The 15,503-nt window shown below is 52.9% G+C and overlaps 2 protein-coding genes across 6 annotated transcripts in view; one reads left to right on the forward strand and one right to left on the reverse strand.

The window, feature by feature from the left end:
* Positions 1-15,503, reverse strand: part of WDFY3 (WD repeat and FYVE domain containing 3) — an 88,989-nt gene that overhangs the window by 11,440 nt on the left and 62,046 nt on the right. For all 5 annotated transcript variants that reach the window (XR_012946525.1, XR_012946524.1, XM_032969114.2 and 2 more), the window contains exons 41-48: positions 14,268-14,416; positions 13,620-13,740; positions 12,795-12,880; positions 12,466-12,543; positions 1,758-1,809; positions 1,392-1,511; positions 713-830; positions 177-283 (exon numbers count right to left, since the gene is read on the reverse strand). Coding sequence is in view for 3 of the 5 variants with exons in the window: in XM_032969114.2 (XP_032825005.2) it covers positions 177-283; positions 713-830; positions 1,392-1,511; positions 1,758-1,809; positions 12,466-12,543; positions 12,795-12,880; positions 13,620-13,740; positions 14,268-14,416 (831 nt within the window). In the remaining 2 variants the exon portion in view is untranslated. The remainder of the gene's footprint in view (positions 1-176; positions 284-712; positions 831-1,391; positions 1,512-1,757; positions 1,810-12,465; positions 12,544-12,794; positions 12,881-13,619; positions 13,741-14,267; positions 14,417-15,503) is intronic.
* On the forward strand, positions 7,410-11,453 carry LOC116950933 (leucine-rich repeat-containing protein 18-like). The gene is made up of 2 exons (XM_032969118.2): positions 7,410-7,600; positions 9,480-11,453. The coding sequence occupies exon 2, from the start codon at positions 9,508-9,510 to the stop codon at positions 10,303-10,305; it is 798 nt and encodes a 265-aa protein (XP_032825009.2). The 5' UTR covers positions 7,410-7,600; positions 9,480-9,507; the 3' UTR covers positions 10,306-11,453.

The raw sequence follows: 15,503 nt of genomic DNA on the forward strand, positions 1-15,503 counted from the left end.
TGAATCGCACGCACGTTCGTGAAACTCCCCACTACCTGCGGTCTCTGCGAGGTCTCCATCTCTCCTGGCTTGTCAGGTTTTTGTGGCAGTACAGTATGTGCATTAAAATCCCATTCACACGTGTGGGTTTTCTCTGGGTACTCCAACGTATGCAAACACTCATTAATGCACGGGACCTGCAGGCGGAGGAAGGTCTGAGTGAATGGCTCCATGCGCAGCAGGTACGACGCAACAATCATGGCTGACGAGTAGTGCGTGCCGTAGTGGTACGCTGGCGTCTCTCCTGCACGCACGCACACACGCGGAGACGCACACATGCACGCACGCAGGGACAGTCGCACGGAGAGTGTGACACGTGCAGCGTCACGCATGGAGTAGGTCGTGCATGCGGTGTCACGCCAGGAGCGTTGACACGTGGATTGTCACACACGCAGTGTCACACTGAGTATCGTGCGTGGAGGGTTGCACAAGGCGCGAGGGCTGGTGTGAGTGCTAGGGTTAGTGTTCGGGGTATGCTTATGGTTAGCGTTGGTTCTCGTGTTGGTGGTAAGGTGGGTGTTTGCGTTAAATGGAGGGTGAATGTGAGAGCGAGTGTTTATGCAAAGATAACCGTGAGGGTTATAGTCTTAGGGAAACGGTTCATGCTGACGCTAGTGCAAGTGTTAGGACGAGTGTTAGCGCGAGTACTGGCTGTGTGTCTTTGGCGAGGTACCGGTGGGGTCGTCCCAGTCGCGGTAGCGCTTGCGGTACTGAGCAAGCCGCTCCTCCGTCTGGGCACCCATCGGCTTGGAGAGGTCGCGGAACGTGCGTGGATTGCTCAGGTCCAGCTCCTGCGTGCACGGCGCCACAGAGGGCAACTCAACTCAACACAGCAGCAACGCAACTCTATGCAACTCAACGCTCGAGTTACATCCGAGCGAGCGAGCGAGCGCATGGGCAATCGTGTGAGCCGGTGAGAGCGTGGGGAAGCGGGTGAGCGAGCGGTCGAGCTGGTGAGCAGGCGCGTGAGTGGGCAAGTGTGCAAATGAGCGATCAGGCAGGTGAATGGACAGGCAGCACACTTGCCGAACCCAAACAGGCTGAGGTGGCTGAATGTGTAAACCCTATGAGCGCACGCTCACCTTTCTAAGTAAACATTTGAGTAAAAAAAGATTGTTTTCAAAATGTTTACAAAGCACTTCGGATATCGGTGGGATGGTCAATGGGTTCAGGCACTGGCAGCCTTCCGCTTACAGTGCTTGGGTTGGCAAATGTGTAGCTGAGTGTGTGAGCCGGTGATTGATCGGGCGAGTGAGCGAGCAAGTGAGTGATCCGGCGAGTGAGTGAGCGGGCGAGCATGCAAGAGACTGGGGGGGCCGAACAGGCAGGCGAGCAGAGCAGGGTCACCCCACCTCGGAGTCGTAGTCGGCCAAGATCCAGGGGAAGACGGGGTACTGCATGAGGTCGTTGTAGGAGCGCCCGGCCAGGGTGTTCAGGTGCATCAGGTACTGGAAGTTGCTGATCTCTCCGCGCTGTTACAGGTGAGAGGTCAGAACGTCACGTACAGCAATGAAGCAAACAGAAATGAGAGTAAAAACAACTGTATCAAGTGAGATTATTGAAAATATTGCACGAACGTAAATCAACGTGAAATAATAAAATCCCTGGAGTGCAAGTTGGTTTTTGACAGAGAAACACTGAACAGAAAGAGGGTGACAATTGTACGAGTGTGTAAAACAGTCACGTGTTCATGTATCAAGTGTGGAGCGTTAGCTAACCTCCCATCGCTGAGTCACAGACTTCTCCCACAGCGTACTGAGCAAACCGGTCCTGAAACGAGACACACAAAGATCCCCCCCCCCGCGTAGCCTGAACACACTGTCGCAACGAGTGCTTGCTGGCGAGCACCTGAGAAGGCCTGCACGGCACACGAGGGGGTAAAGTGGCCAGCATAACACGCCCAGCCCGCCTTTGTAGCCGGCACGCACAACGCGGTCAGCTCAACCACCCACAGAGCCTGACGACGCCAGCTCGCATGCGCGCAGGTTTGCTTCCTTCTTCCTCGCGACACCTTCCACCAGCGGGACGCGTCGTGGTCCTGAGACCAATCGAGTTAGGACAAAACAATGCACACACGTGGACCCTTGTAAGGCTTTCCAACGTGCGTTTGCCGTCACTAATATTTCGCTGCGAGGACAAAGCGCGTTTGCATGTTTGCGAAGAGTTCTGGCTTGCCTCGCGAGGTATTGGACGGTGCTTTGATCAATGTCGCCGAAAACTCTGCCGCAAGTCCCTGACATAGCCCCGCAAGTTTACACTAAAGGTTTGTTCATTTGTTTAAGCAGCAAACCTTGGACTGGTTTTGACTTCAATCAGTCTCATCAGCAGGGTCGTGGGCTGTTAAATGCCACTGGGTCGTCTGGTATTACAGGCGAATGCGGTGGTGAGGTGCGAACCATCAGGCACGTCGCTGGTGACTGCTCCAATACAACTACGCGTACCCTGGTGGAACAACAAGCAGTCTCCGCTCAGCTCGCCTGGTTGCCGTGGAATGGCCGACAACGTTAAACGTACAATTGGAGCCCGGTTGTCGCTTTTTTTCAAACTCCGTGAAAAAATGAGGAGGTGAATCGGCAGGTGCCCTGCAAGAACGGTGGGGACCCACCCCCCCCGTTCAGGTTTGACCCTTGCTGGCAATAAAACAGGAGGTGTTAAAGTGTTAAAACACCACACAGAACGCGTTTTGCAAGGAATCATGTCTACATTAACCACACATTACTTGTGGTGAACATGCATTGTCTTTGAAACTAATTGGTCCACACCAGAGACAGTGATCTTGACAGCCTAGTCTCTGTGGTTAATGCAGACAGGATTCCTTGCAAAAGGTTTCTGTTTGGGGTTTTCACATCTTAACACAAACTGTTTTATTATGGCCAGAAAGAGTCAAACCTATTCTTATATTTTGATACTGGCAAGAAAGGCGCCATAGAAATTAAGATCATTGTAACATATTTACACAACTTTAAAATCGGCCGCAAAATTAAATTCCTTTCTCTTGCACGCTGTGAACAACAACTGTGCTTGCTGGGAAATTGTTAATTAAGAAAAGGGATCGGGTTTTATCGTGGTGGTTTTTTTTCCCTCCAAGGAGATGCCAGGCACTCACTCCTCTGAGCACAGCGACAATGCATTATTGAGCGGCGCTAATCAGGCTGGGAGATGGGGGCTCTGGTTTCTGACGGAAGCCAGGGTCCCCCACCTCCTCTGTGCGTCGCCCGCCCGTCACGAGCAATCACAGGCGGCACCCTGCGTGGGCTGTTTGTCATAACTCACGCTTCTCTGAAAAGGCCTGGCAGCAGGGCGTAGGCCGGGCCGAATCGCCAATACCACAGAGACATGGCAAACAAAACCGCGAGCCCGCGCCACACGCTCGCCGCGTGAGATTACACTGCATATTTAAACGCGGTCACGTACGCCGTTCTGCGTTACAGGCCCCGGTACACGACGGACGCGCTTTGTGCACCGCGGACTGAACGACGCAAGAGATTAATTCTTAAGCCCACGACACGTGCGTCCAATCATTGACGTGAGAAGCAACGTTTCGCAGCACAAGGGCCTGTAGTGAAATCCATTAATGTAGTGCACTATGCTTTAATGTCTATGCCCACAAACCCGCATGATTCGTAAGGCGTGGGGAGGCCCTCATCCAGTAGTGGATTCATAAAAAGGGCTCTACATGTACACAAAGTATCAGGATACTTCTTTTAAACACACACAGTCGGCCCAAGGACCCAATATGTCAAGCAGCCAGCAACAAACAGCACTATTTTCAAGATTGTAAGAGATAAGAGTGTCACAAGTCTTAAATTGAGCAAAGTTATTATGGGGAAAGAGGCGATGTGGGAAGAAGCAGAAATAGAAGTGTTGTTACCTGCAGTGTGGCGAGTGAGTTGGTGAGTTAGGGAGTGTTGTTGTGACCTGCAGCGTGGTGAGTGAGTGGGTGAGTGTTGTTGCTACTGCAGTGTGGTGAGTGAGTGAGTTAGTGAGTGTTGTGACCTGCAGTGTGGTGAGTGAGTGGGTGAGTTAGTGAGTGTTGTTACTGCAGTGTGGTGAGTGGGCGAGTTAGTGAGTGTTGTTACCTGCAGTGTGGTGAGTGAGTGGGTGAGTTAGTGAGTTTTGATTTAAAGCTTTCGTGACTGCAGGGATTCATATTCTTGGTTCTTTCGGTAAAGTCACGTAGAAGGGAAACAAAATAATATAGTTTTATATTTTTATTATTTTATTGTTTCCCTTCTACGTGACTTTACCGAAAGAACCAAGAATATTAGTTAATGAGTGTTGTTACCTGCTGTATGGAGAGTGAGTGAGTTAGTGAGTGTTGTTGTGGCCTGCAGTGTGGTGAGTGAGTGGGTGAGTTAGTGAGTGTTGTTACTGCAGTGTGGCGAGTGAGTGAGTTAGTGAGTGTTGTTACCTGCAGTTTGGTGAGTGAGTTAGTGAGTGTTGTTGTAACCTGCAGTGTGGTGAGTGGGTGAGTTAGTGAGTGTTGTTACTGCAGTGTGGTGAGTGGGTGAGTTAGTGAGTGTTGTTACTGCAGTGTGGCGAGTGAGTGAGTTAGTGAGTGTTGTTACTGCAGTGTGGTGAGTGGGTGAGTTAGTGAGTGTTGTTACTGCAGTGTGGCGAGTGAGTGAGTTAGTGAGTGTTGTTACCCGCAGTGTGGTGAGTGAGTGGGTGAGTTAGTGAGTGTTGTGATCTGCAGTGTGGTGAGTCAGTGAGTGTTGTGACCTGCAGTGTGGTGAGTGAGTTAGTGAGTGTTGTGGCCTGCAGTGTAGTGAGTGAGTGGGTGAGTTAGTGAGTGTTGTTACTGCAGTGTGGTGAGTGAGTGAGTTCGTGAGTGTTGTTGTTACCTGCAGTGTGGTGAGTGGGTGAGTTAGTGAGTGTTGTGAACTGCAGTGTGGTGAGTGAGTTAGTGAGTGTTGTTACTGCAATGTGGTGAGTGGGTGAGTTAGTGAGTGTTGTTGTTACCTGCAGTGTGAGTGGGTGAGTTATTGAGTGTTGTGACCTGGAGTGTGGTGAGTGAGTCAGTGAGTGTTGTGACCTGCAGTGTGGGGCTTAAACACGGTGTGGATAAGAGATGAAACTAGTGAGTGTCTGATGGACGGAGTCCTTGACATTGGTGTAGGAATCAATGAGTGAAGTTCACGGGAACGGAAACCATGGTAGTAGCGACAGAAGGGTGACAAGGCGGAGACTGCCCACTGATGAGCGAGCGACTTGAGTGAAATGGGAAACCATGGGATGCCTTTTGGAGGGCAAAGTGTTTCAAAAGAAGTTCTCCATCAACACGCATCACCTATTAACCCCACCACTCACCCCGGTGGTGACACCTGACCTAAGGTCAAGGAGGGCAGCTCAGGTGTGCCTACAATTACATCTAATTACTAGGAATTTGCACCGTGCCTCCAGGGCCGCGGAAGAAACTGGGCCCCCACTGCATTTTACGTCCTAGCAACGGGCCCACAACAAGGTCAGGGAGAAGGAACGAAAACACATGCGCATGCACGCGTACCCGCACGTACGCACACACACACACACACAGAAAAAAAACCCACATGCAGCCTCCGCTTATCTGCCCACCGATTGTGTAAACGAACACCGCCGCCCGAGTGCACGCTCGCTCGGCGGCATTGCCTGGCATCGTCGCTTGGTGCGAGCGAGCGAACGAGTGAACCTGTGCATTTATAAATGCACGCGCATCTACGAACGTGCGAGTAAAGCACAACCGGCCAGGTGGCTCAGCAGTGGAGCGAGTAGTTCGCGATGAAATAGTTCAGATCACGTGAAGGGGCTGACTCAGCCCATCATACCTCCATGGTAGATACATTGAGTATCAGTTTCCGGGGAAGTTAAGAGTGCTTGTCCTATGGATAGACTCGCTCGCCCACCATGGCAATGTTTAATTTACACCACTGCCTCTGCAGGGCTGTAAACAGGAGATGAGCACCAATGCCTCAATGCGCATTTCAGCAGGAACTAATTTTAACCTCTTTAACGGTACCAGTAATAATGAAGGCTTCACCACGACATATCAGTCATGGGGATTTTTTTAACCATACTTCACCGTGCTGGTCAACGCGTGTTAGTGAACGGGGGGGGGGGGGGAGGGTGGTGACCCAGGATCTGCTTGGATATCACTCGCCACCGATGTGAGCTGTGGCGTGGACTCAAAACTCGGGTTTGCCTGGCTGTTAGCACGGTGAAAACAACCAGTGTGTCTTTGCTACTTGTGTATTCGTGCGCATTCGCTGGCACGTTTGTGTTGCCAGTCCACGTGGAAGGTCTGCCCAGGTGGGTGCACGAATATTCACGTTGTCAGAAGCTGTCAATCCGCAATTCGTAAACAAAAGACGATCGATCACGTTGCGTTCTTGCGTACAATGGCGGCAATGTGTTTCAGGAGCTAAATGCCAATGTCGCGGACTGCTGGCGACGACGAGAGGGCTTCAGGGCAGAAAGTTCGTGTCATTTTGCGATTTCTCTGTTGAAGGAGCGCAGTTTACATAGTGGTTTACTATATGGTCGGGAGTCAACCACATTTGTTTTATGCGAGCTGGAAGTCTCTAATCGTGGGGCGTATCGACTCACGGCGTATCGACTTACGGGTTATCACTGATGCACAAAAGCGGACGCAAGCGGTGGTGATGTGTGATTGAAGGCTCAGTGTTCACTTTGTTTAAACACTGTATTTTAAAACATTTCTGATGGAGGGGGAAAGCTGAGACAGGAATGAAAATGTACTCGGTGTATTCTGTTTAAATAGTTTCTCACATAGTATGCAATCTCTTAGAGAGATTAAACGAGACCTGGTCGTGTGTAAATGTCTTTGTGTGTCCGTCTGTCTATGTACACAGTGGGGACTGCACTACGAACCCTGGCGACCCCAGTTTGATTCGGGGACGATTATCTGAACAGGTCCTGGGTATCCCCTAGGTCGATTCAGCCCCAAATAAGTACCTGGTGCGGTGTGTAAACATCACCGCGAGGGAGACAAAGACGGCCAGGCGTGGTGCCGGCCAGGCGTGGTGCCGGCCACCCACCCGCTGGTGTGACGTGTCGGCCTTAATAGGTGTTCGCTAACAGCAATTGCCCCAACAGCTTATTAGATGCTTACGGGGGATCATTGTATGCGTGTGTATGTACGTGTGCGTGCGTATGTGCTTGTGTGCACACGTACGTCAATGTGTGTGAACGTATGTGCTGGTGTGCGTAAGTGTGTGTGTGGCAGCGCGAGTCCACTGTTGGGGGTGGGGGGGGGATGACAGAGGAGAGCAGGGGTGGAAGCTGCCCATGTGACCACTGTTTGTTCCCAACCGCCTCCCTCTGGCAATAAACCACCTCCACCAAACACATCGCTGGCAACTGGTTGTCGTGCGGGCAGCGGAGCGGGTGTGGATGAGCAAGCGGGCGGGCGGGCGGTCGAGCAGGGCAGACGGGGGTGGGCGATAAAGGTGCGACACATCGACGGCGCATCAAGACCAGAACCGTGCGCCGCCAGTCTTGTGAGTGACATTGCAGGAGCGCTCGCGCAGACTCAAACCAGCACAGGCGCGGGACACGCAGCCCGGTGAGTGGCATTTCCGCGCACGGTCACGCACGCACGCTCACTCGCTACAACGATCCATCGCGTCGCACAATCTGAGCAACGTCGCAAACATTATTCGCGTGTCGTTACAAAGGAGACTAAAGCGAGACAGGAGTTTGCCGATGTCAATTGGCAAAGTCTCAAATTGGCACAGGCTGACGCTGGCTTAAGAAGTCGGCCAAAAGTGTAGCGATGTGATTGTGTCGAGTCACAGCTGTGAGTAATGCTTAAAATTACTCGGCGGGATTCTGTGCGGTTGAGTTCTTCTGAGCTTCTCATCAGTGTCTGATGTTGCCCTGACACTGAACAATGGTAGAGAAAGATTCCCCTGTGTAGCCTTTTAGACTGTCAGGGCAACTGCTGTTAGCAAGCACCTATTAAGGCTGGCAGAGTACACAAGGAGGTTCGTGCTGTGGCCCAGCACCGTGCCTGGCCACCTCTGTATGCTCAGTGCTAATGTTTACACACCACGCCAGGTACTCATTTAAGACTGCGGTGACCTAGCGAGGGCCAGGACCGGTTCAGATAACCGCAACAAATGTTGGTCGTGGCCGAGTCCGTATTGCAGTGAGCCGAGCACAATGTCAGTATGTGTGTATACCGATACACGCAGATTTACACACAAAATCATAGGGAATATATAAAAACATCCTGACGTGTACAAAAAATACATATGTACCAACTACAAACCACACATCGCCAGTAACACATAATCGTACATGATGTGCACACTTACATGTGCGTCACATAAACACAAACTTTATGTACTGGGTACACGAGTGTACGGAGGTCCTACGTTTATAAACAAAACCGTGGTTTTGCTTGGCTTTAGCTGCATGGGCCCACAGTGCAAACAGCTTAGCCGGACATTTTTCAGCAGCTTTCCCATAAGAAAAACACCCCCGCCCCTGTCCCCCACCCCCCACCCCCGACCAACGCAACAAAGAAAATCCGTCCCCTTTTATTGGCCCTTTCTTGCGCTGTCAACCAGCAGTGAATGCCCAACGCAGTCTCTATAGCTACAGGGCCCACCGCCCGTGCCGCGGCCACGCACAGAGGGCTCGCTGTGTGCGGCAGATCCGTTCTGGCGTCGAGTGCGGCCACTGAAGGAGTCTGGTGACTCTGGGTGGTTCACACGGCCAAGCTGTAGCACGGCCAAGCTGTAGCACGGCCAAGCTGTAGCACGGCGGGGGGGGGTGGGTCGATCGCTCCCTCTCCTTGGGAACCAGAAAATTGGTGCCTTATTGACGTCAAGCAGAGAAGACACGTTGAATGTTTTCTTTGGTAATCTAGGGAACCTATTTAAAATGCTTGATATTTCGCGATCGCCTCCACCCCACTCTCCACCCCCCCCACCCCCTCCCAGTTCGGGGAAGTGTTAGGATCCTTCTCTAGGCAGGAGGTTTTGTTATTTGTTGCAGAGGATTTCAGTTGAGGACCTGGAGCCGCCCTGGTTACTACGGCGGGTGCGTTAATAAGTAATACGAGCCGTCTGCTTCACAGTGGACATTACGGTTCCGGTGATATCATTCCACAGCGAGTAGGCCGAGTGTGCCGGGGGGCACCTTGCTCCACAATTGAAAAAAAAAAACTCCTTAACTCTGAAAACCACGTGGAAACATTCCCCCCTGAGCATCCACAAAAAAAACGATGACAAAGCTGTTCAAGCTTTTACTCACGCAAATTCAATTTTCACATCGTGGGCATAACGTAAGTGGCGATGGGAAAGCAGCCCTGCAGCACCGAGAGCGGGTCCTTTCTTAGAGGGATGCGGGGGCACGCTAATGTTGAACGAAGCGCATCCTCGACTCGACAACCACGGAGCAGCTTTAACGTCCCCCCCTCCCCCCCCACTGCACAGCACGCGCGCGGCCCCAGGGGGGGCCGCCATGCCGAAGAAAAAGGGCCCCAAGAGGCCCAAGGGCACCAAAGTGACGCTGGCGATGGCGCAGAACCGCATGCGCACAACGCTCGACGGCAAGCGCCGGCTGGACCTCAGCAACATGGGCATCGCCTCCTTCCCCAAGAGCATCCTCAAGCTGAGCGACGTGGAGGAGCTGGACCTGAGCCGCAACGTGCTGCGCTCGCTGCCCGACGCCGTGGGCCGCTTCCAAAACCTGCGCTGGCTCGACGTGCACAGCAACCGCCTGGAGAAGGTGCCGCCGGCCGTGGGCTCGCTGCTCAAGCTGGTGCACCTGAACCTGTGCAACAACCGCCTCACGGCCGACGGGCTGCCCCGCGAGCTGGCGCAGCTGCGCGTCCTCCGCAACCTCAACCTGGGCCTCAATGCGCTGGAGCGGCTGCCCGGCTGGCTCGCGGCGCTCAAGGAGCTCACCGAAATCGGCCTCTTCGACAACCGGCTCAAGGGCCTGCCGGACGCCGTCGTCAAGCTGCCCAAGATCCAGCGCCTCAACGTCAAGCGCAACCCGTTCCCCGAGCCGACGGACGAGGCCGCCGGCGGCCGCGAGGTGGAGCGCGAGCGAGGCTTGCTGCTGGTGCCGCGCCAGGTCATGTGCTCGCCGTGCCGGGAGCACTGCGAGCACGAGCGGGAGAGGATCCGCCAGCTGAGGGAGGCGGCGCTGGCCGCCGCGTCGGCGGCGGCGGCGGCGCGGAGACCGCGTGTCGGCGCCGTGAGGTCGCAGCAAACCGTGTCCACCGACACGCAGGCCGACACACCGTGGAAGTGAACGGTGGTGGTGCCGGCGCGCCTCTAATCCAGCACTGCGGAGTGTGTGCTACCCCTTCATCCGAGCGGATCCCGCTCGGATGAAGGGGTAGCACGGGAGATTGCAGCACAAGCAAGGTGGTTCGTGAGCCTGTCTGTACGACAGACAATTGAGTGCTACCTCCTAGTATTGTGTGGTAGGTTTTACCCGGGTGCTATGGTTTCCTGGCATTGCAAATCACTCCTGAGTGGAATTGGCCAAACATTCCAATGCAGGCCTCTCAATATAAAGGGCCTCTCTCTCGAGACCCCCTGAATACGTCCTTGATATTCATTGCAAAGATTCCCCCATTACATTCCCACCGTGCAATCGGCATTGCACAGCAAGCGGCGGTGAGAGACCGTGACGTTCCATTTGGACGTCTCGCAGAGAACGGCGTAGACCTCGCACCGTGTCGCTGGAAATGACCTCGGCTAATTCTGGAGTCCCCAAGGCAGTCCCCTCCACACTGGTGACACAGCGGGCAGGTGGAGCGATACGAGCACCGACACACACCGAGCTGCTCCCTGCACACGTCGCTCCCTTCTCAGAGAGAGACCCCGACACCTGGCTTTGAGCGCGTCCGGCGTGTGCGTTTCCAGGGTATAAATAGTCTAAACTTTCATCTTCTAAACGTATTTTCTTAATGTTGTACACAAATATCCATCAACAATGTGTGCATGGCACGTGTTTGTGTCCCCTCCCTCCCCACCCATATAATTATTGTTCAAGTGATTTCCTGTTCACTTGAGCATCTCCTATCTACATCCCTGAGCCAGTGATTGAGGTTTAACATTGCTATGGCAGAGGTGAGGATATTCGTAGGGCAACCACCGTTGACTTCCCCACAAGGCGGTGCTCATTTTATTGAGCCCAGAGACAGGGGACAGGGATGACGGGCGGCCGAGTCCACCCACAACCGGGATTTGAACTCACGACCTTCTGCTTGCGAGCCGCTTCGTTGTACCGCTGAGCCGGATCTATAATTTTACACGAAGAAATTAACCACAGGCGCTTGAGCGTACCGCCACCCATAATGAGTGACACACTGATATATTAAACCTGGGTGAATAACGATGTCTAATTTAGCACAATGACGAATAATGAATAAAAACACTACTTCCCATCAATCGGTGTGTTGAGACTTTGCTTCACACAGACGTGTCAGCTGTGTGCTGCGATATAATTTTAATTGGACCCGCGTGTGTGCGCGTGTTTGTTTTTAGATCACAGATGCACAGGCTCCAAGCTTTTAAACGCAAACCACCTGGCACTAATGATAGCCTAACAGATAAGAGCCAAAGCGACAGGGTGAACACGGTTCTTGAGCCGAGCGAGGCCTTAATAACTCGGGAAAAAGAGGCGATGGGAGGGAATTCTGAGCAGTGTGAAAAATGAGGCAGATGGAGGTTTGTGATGTGCAGTGTGGTGCTTGAGTGAGTGGGTGGGTGAGTGAGTGGGTGAGTGGGTGGCTGAATGTATTTTTGCGACCTGCAGTGTGGAAGTTAAACGCAGTGAGGATGAGTGGAAAGGGCCCATTTGGTAGTGCGATGGCGTGAAGACGACTGCTGGAACAATGCCCATGTGTAATGGATGTTGGAGCTGTTGGCAAAGCAATTTTTACGTTGCCTATGAATGCACCTGATCTCGTGAGATCATGGAAGCTAAGCAGGTTTCACCCTGGACAAGCCTTGGATGGGCAACCACCACGGATTAAATATTTGTCTGGGGCAGTTGCCGGGCTACGCTGTCAGCATCGGGCAGTGCGGCAAAAACTCGCCATGTACTGTACTATGCCTCAACGTCTATGCTCCCAGCTTTCATCAGCCCACACTGACCAGTGCGGTGAAGTATGGTCACACAAGCTCCATGACCCGCACAGCGTGGGGAGGCCCTCATCCAGCAGTGGACTGACAATAGGGCTACACGTGTACACACACATGCAGAATAAGTTACGGTTGAAGCTGTCACAAATCAGATCTCTAAAGTAAAACAGCCGGTGCGGTTGAGGCCACCACCTCACCTCACACACCTCACCGTCGCTTCCTTCTTCTTGCCAAATCACGCAACTGCCGCTAAGAACCAACGCACGACCTCCAAAGTGTGTTCTTGTGACCAGATGCACGTCCGTGTGAGACTCACCCCTCCACGCTGGTGTTGGGCCTTTGGCCAGAGACGGACTCGCTGCTGTCGGCCAGAGACGGCACCACTGACAGGAACCTTCACGCGCGCACAACACAACAACAAGTGTAACACTTTCTGAAAACGATTATCAGACATGTTTACCCAGGAGAGGATCACCGAGGAGTCTCAAGCCCTCCCTGATCACAGTGGGGATAGATGTGCAGGATAAGCCAGAATGGCGGGATCGGTCAAATGTGTCAGTGAGATGGGCCAGATGGATAAGGTGGGTTGGGTGGGCCTGATGGGCCGCGTGGGGCAGATAGGCCGGGTCGGCCGGGTGGGCGTACCTCTGGTGGACCTTGTTGCGGATGCCCCTTGGGAAGGCGAGTAGGTAGTTCCGTCCGTCGCTGGAGAAAACTTCGATTGCGATTGGCTGCATTGGAGACACCGCGTCCAAACAAAGAGGCAATGGCAGAGGCTGCGAGTCAGCAATCGGGGTCACACGTTAGATCACCTTGGTCTCGTTAATTTATTTTGTATTCGTAAAAGGGTGCCGTTTGTACTGTTTGGTTTGAAGTGCCTGGCTCATTTGTTACATCTCATTTGTTACTCAACCCAAAGGCAACATTTGCATGGAACAGGAAGTGAAGAGTGCAAAAAGAAGCATGGGACGATGCAAAATGGGAATTGCATGGACAGAAACAAAGAAGAACAAGTGGATTAGAGAACATATGCATGGATGGATAGTTGGTTGGGATTAGGTTCAGTGGGAGGGTAAGCACTCATGCATGGCTGGCAGGTTAGGATTAAGAGGTTAGAGTTAGGAGGGCTAGTACTGGTCACTGATTTATTCATAGGTTAGGGGTAGGGCTCTCATTCACTTGCTCAATGTGTTCCACCCATAATGCAGCTCACCCCTCCTCTCCCCGTCGTGCCACGTGTCCCTATCATACTCTTTGTTTTTTTTCGGTAAAGTCACGTAGGTAAAAAATTAAAATAAATTAAATCACGGCGTTTCGGGCGCAACACAAGCGTCCTTCTTCAGGTGGGGACAACGTAGCGAAAGCACACCGCTTAAGCGGAGTGTGAATCCTTGCAGTCACGAAAACTTCAAATCTAGCATCCCTATCAGCGCATGACGGTGCTCGGCAAGCGGCACCACGCGCTCTCACCTGCAGGAGGTAGCGCCGCTTGTGCACCTCGCGCACGTCCTCGTAGGCGAACTTGCTGCACGTCCTCTTGAGCTGGCACGGGCCCTGGCGCGAGCCCTTGGGGATGATGGCGTCTTGTTCACTGGCGGAAACAAAAACATCGGGGAAAACTAAATTGGCACCGTCGAGCGGCAGCAGCAGCAGCAGCAGCAGCACACGGGGAGGTGCTGTGCTCAGGGTGGGCGAGCACCATGGTAGCCGTGACAAAAACATTTCACTTCGAAATTTCCCTGGGGGGGGGGGGGGGGGGGGTCCACACATGTCAAGCCTTTTAAAGAGGGCCTGCCGTTAATCTAAGTAAAAGTAAAAATGCCGACGCATTTTCTCCGGCATATTTAAGAACAAAATACACATTTTTAAGGTCTCACAGGAGAGGTGTCGATTCCCCCTCCCTTTTGGATCGACCGCTGGTCCAAAGACTCTTTGTCCGTAAGGTCTTGAGACGTTTGGCAAACACCATGGGGAGGAGAGGGGAGGGAAGGAGAAGACGATGGGCGGGGGGGTGGGGGGGGGGAGTATGAAGTGGGGGGAACAAGAGGAGGAAGGAGCAGCAGGACGTAGAGACAGGAGGAGAAAGACGACAGAGTGCAGGGAGGAGGTGGCCGGTACCTGGCGGGCAGGTGGTCGATGTCGCAGATCTCTCGCGTGGCCGTCACCGTGAAGCCGTCGATGACGTAGAAGTGCTCCTTGCCGAAGAGGAGCAGCCCCTCGCTCGTGTCCAGACCTTGTACCCGCGCGCAGCGGTACAGGTGGCAGATCTACAGAGGAGCGAGCGAATGAGAGAGGGGGAACGGTTACATTTAACACGTTCCTGCGGAGGGAGCTGGTAGGAACGTTGGGTTGCTCGGTCAATGGCCAGGGTCAACGGCGGCACCACGTGGTGTATTCCGCAAACATGCCCGACTGTGAGGGCGGGCACAAGCCGGCGTGAATAGGTTAAACGTTGAGTTTTATAAGGGCACCACGGGGTGACCAGCCCCTCCCCACCCAGCCCCACCCCACCCAGCCCCACCCCACCTAGCCCCACCCCACCTAGCCCCACCCCTCCCACCCCCCACCCAGTCCCACCCTCCCCACCCCCCACCCAGCACCACCCTCCCCACCCAGCCCCTCCCCACCCTCCCCACCCAGCCCCTCCCCACCCTCCCCTCCCCACCCAGCCCCTCCCCACCCTCCCCTCTCCACCTAGCCCCACCCCTCCAATTTTATCCGGGTGTCCGGATACACGTGGACAGACATCCACAGACATACACAATTGATCCCCTGCCTCCTGTGATAATCCCGGTTGGGCTTCCAGTCCACTACGTTTCCTACCAGTAAATTATCATAATGAAGCCAACGGGCTTGGGCAGACGGGGCAAATAATTTCAGGAATATTATTCATAATAAAGGTTTTTGTGTTAGATTGCGTTAGTATGTGTCGTAACCCTCCACCACCCGACACGGCCAATTAGTAAGGGATATGTCACGTAACCAAAACGTCAATTAGTTACTACTTCAGCCCACCAGTGTGTTGGAGAGTAAATACACAACATTTACAATTTGAGTTGTACGACGTTTCGCTAGTAATACCATCCAGTATCATCGGGCGATTTGTCAGAATAGTGCAGCAATCCACCTGGCTCCGGTCTTAAATAGAATTTGATGACGTCATCACTGAACCCAATCATATTATTATTGATTTCATGTTAATAAAATTTTCATTGTAAAATGTTAATGACATTTCCCTTGCATAATGTTACATGTACCTCCTATGAGAGACATCAAGAATTACTATTAAAGATTGAATTACAATTTTATAATTATTGAAAGACATTAAAAGTTGCCTGTGACAGTGGTTCTTAA

Source organism: Petromyzon marinus, chromosome 41 (assembly GCF_048934315.1).
Source record: "Petromyzon marinus isolate PM22_M1 ecotype Great Lakes invasive population chromosome 41, UKy_Petmar_22M1.pri1.0, whole genome shotgun sequence".
NCBI lineage: Eukaryota > Metazoa > Chordata > Hyperoartia > Petromyzontiformes > Petromyzontidae > Petromyzon > Petromyzon marinus.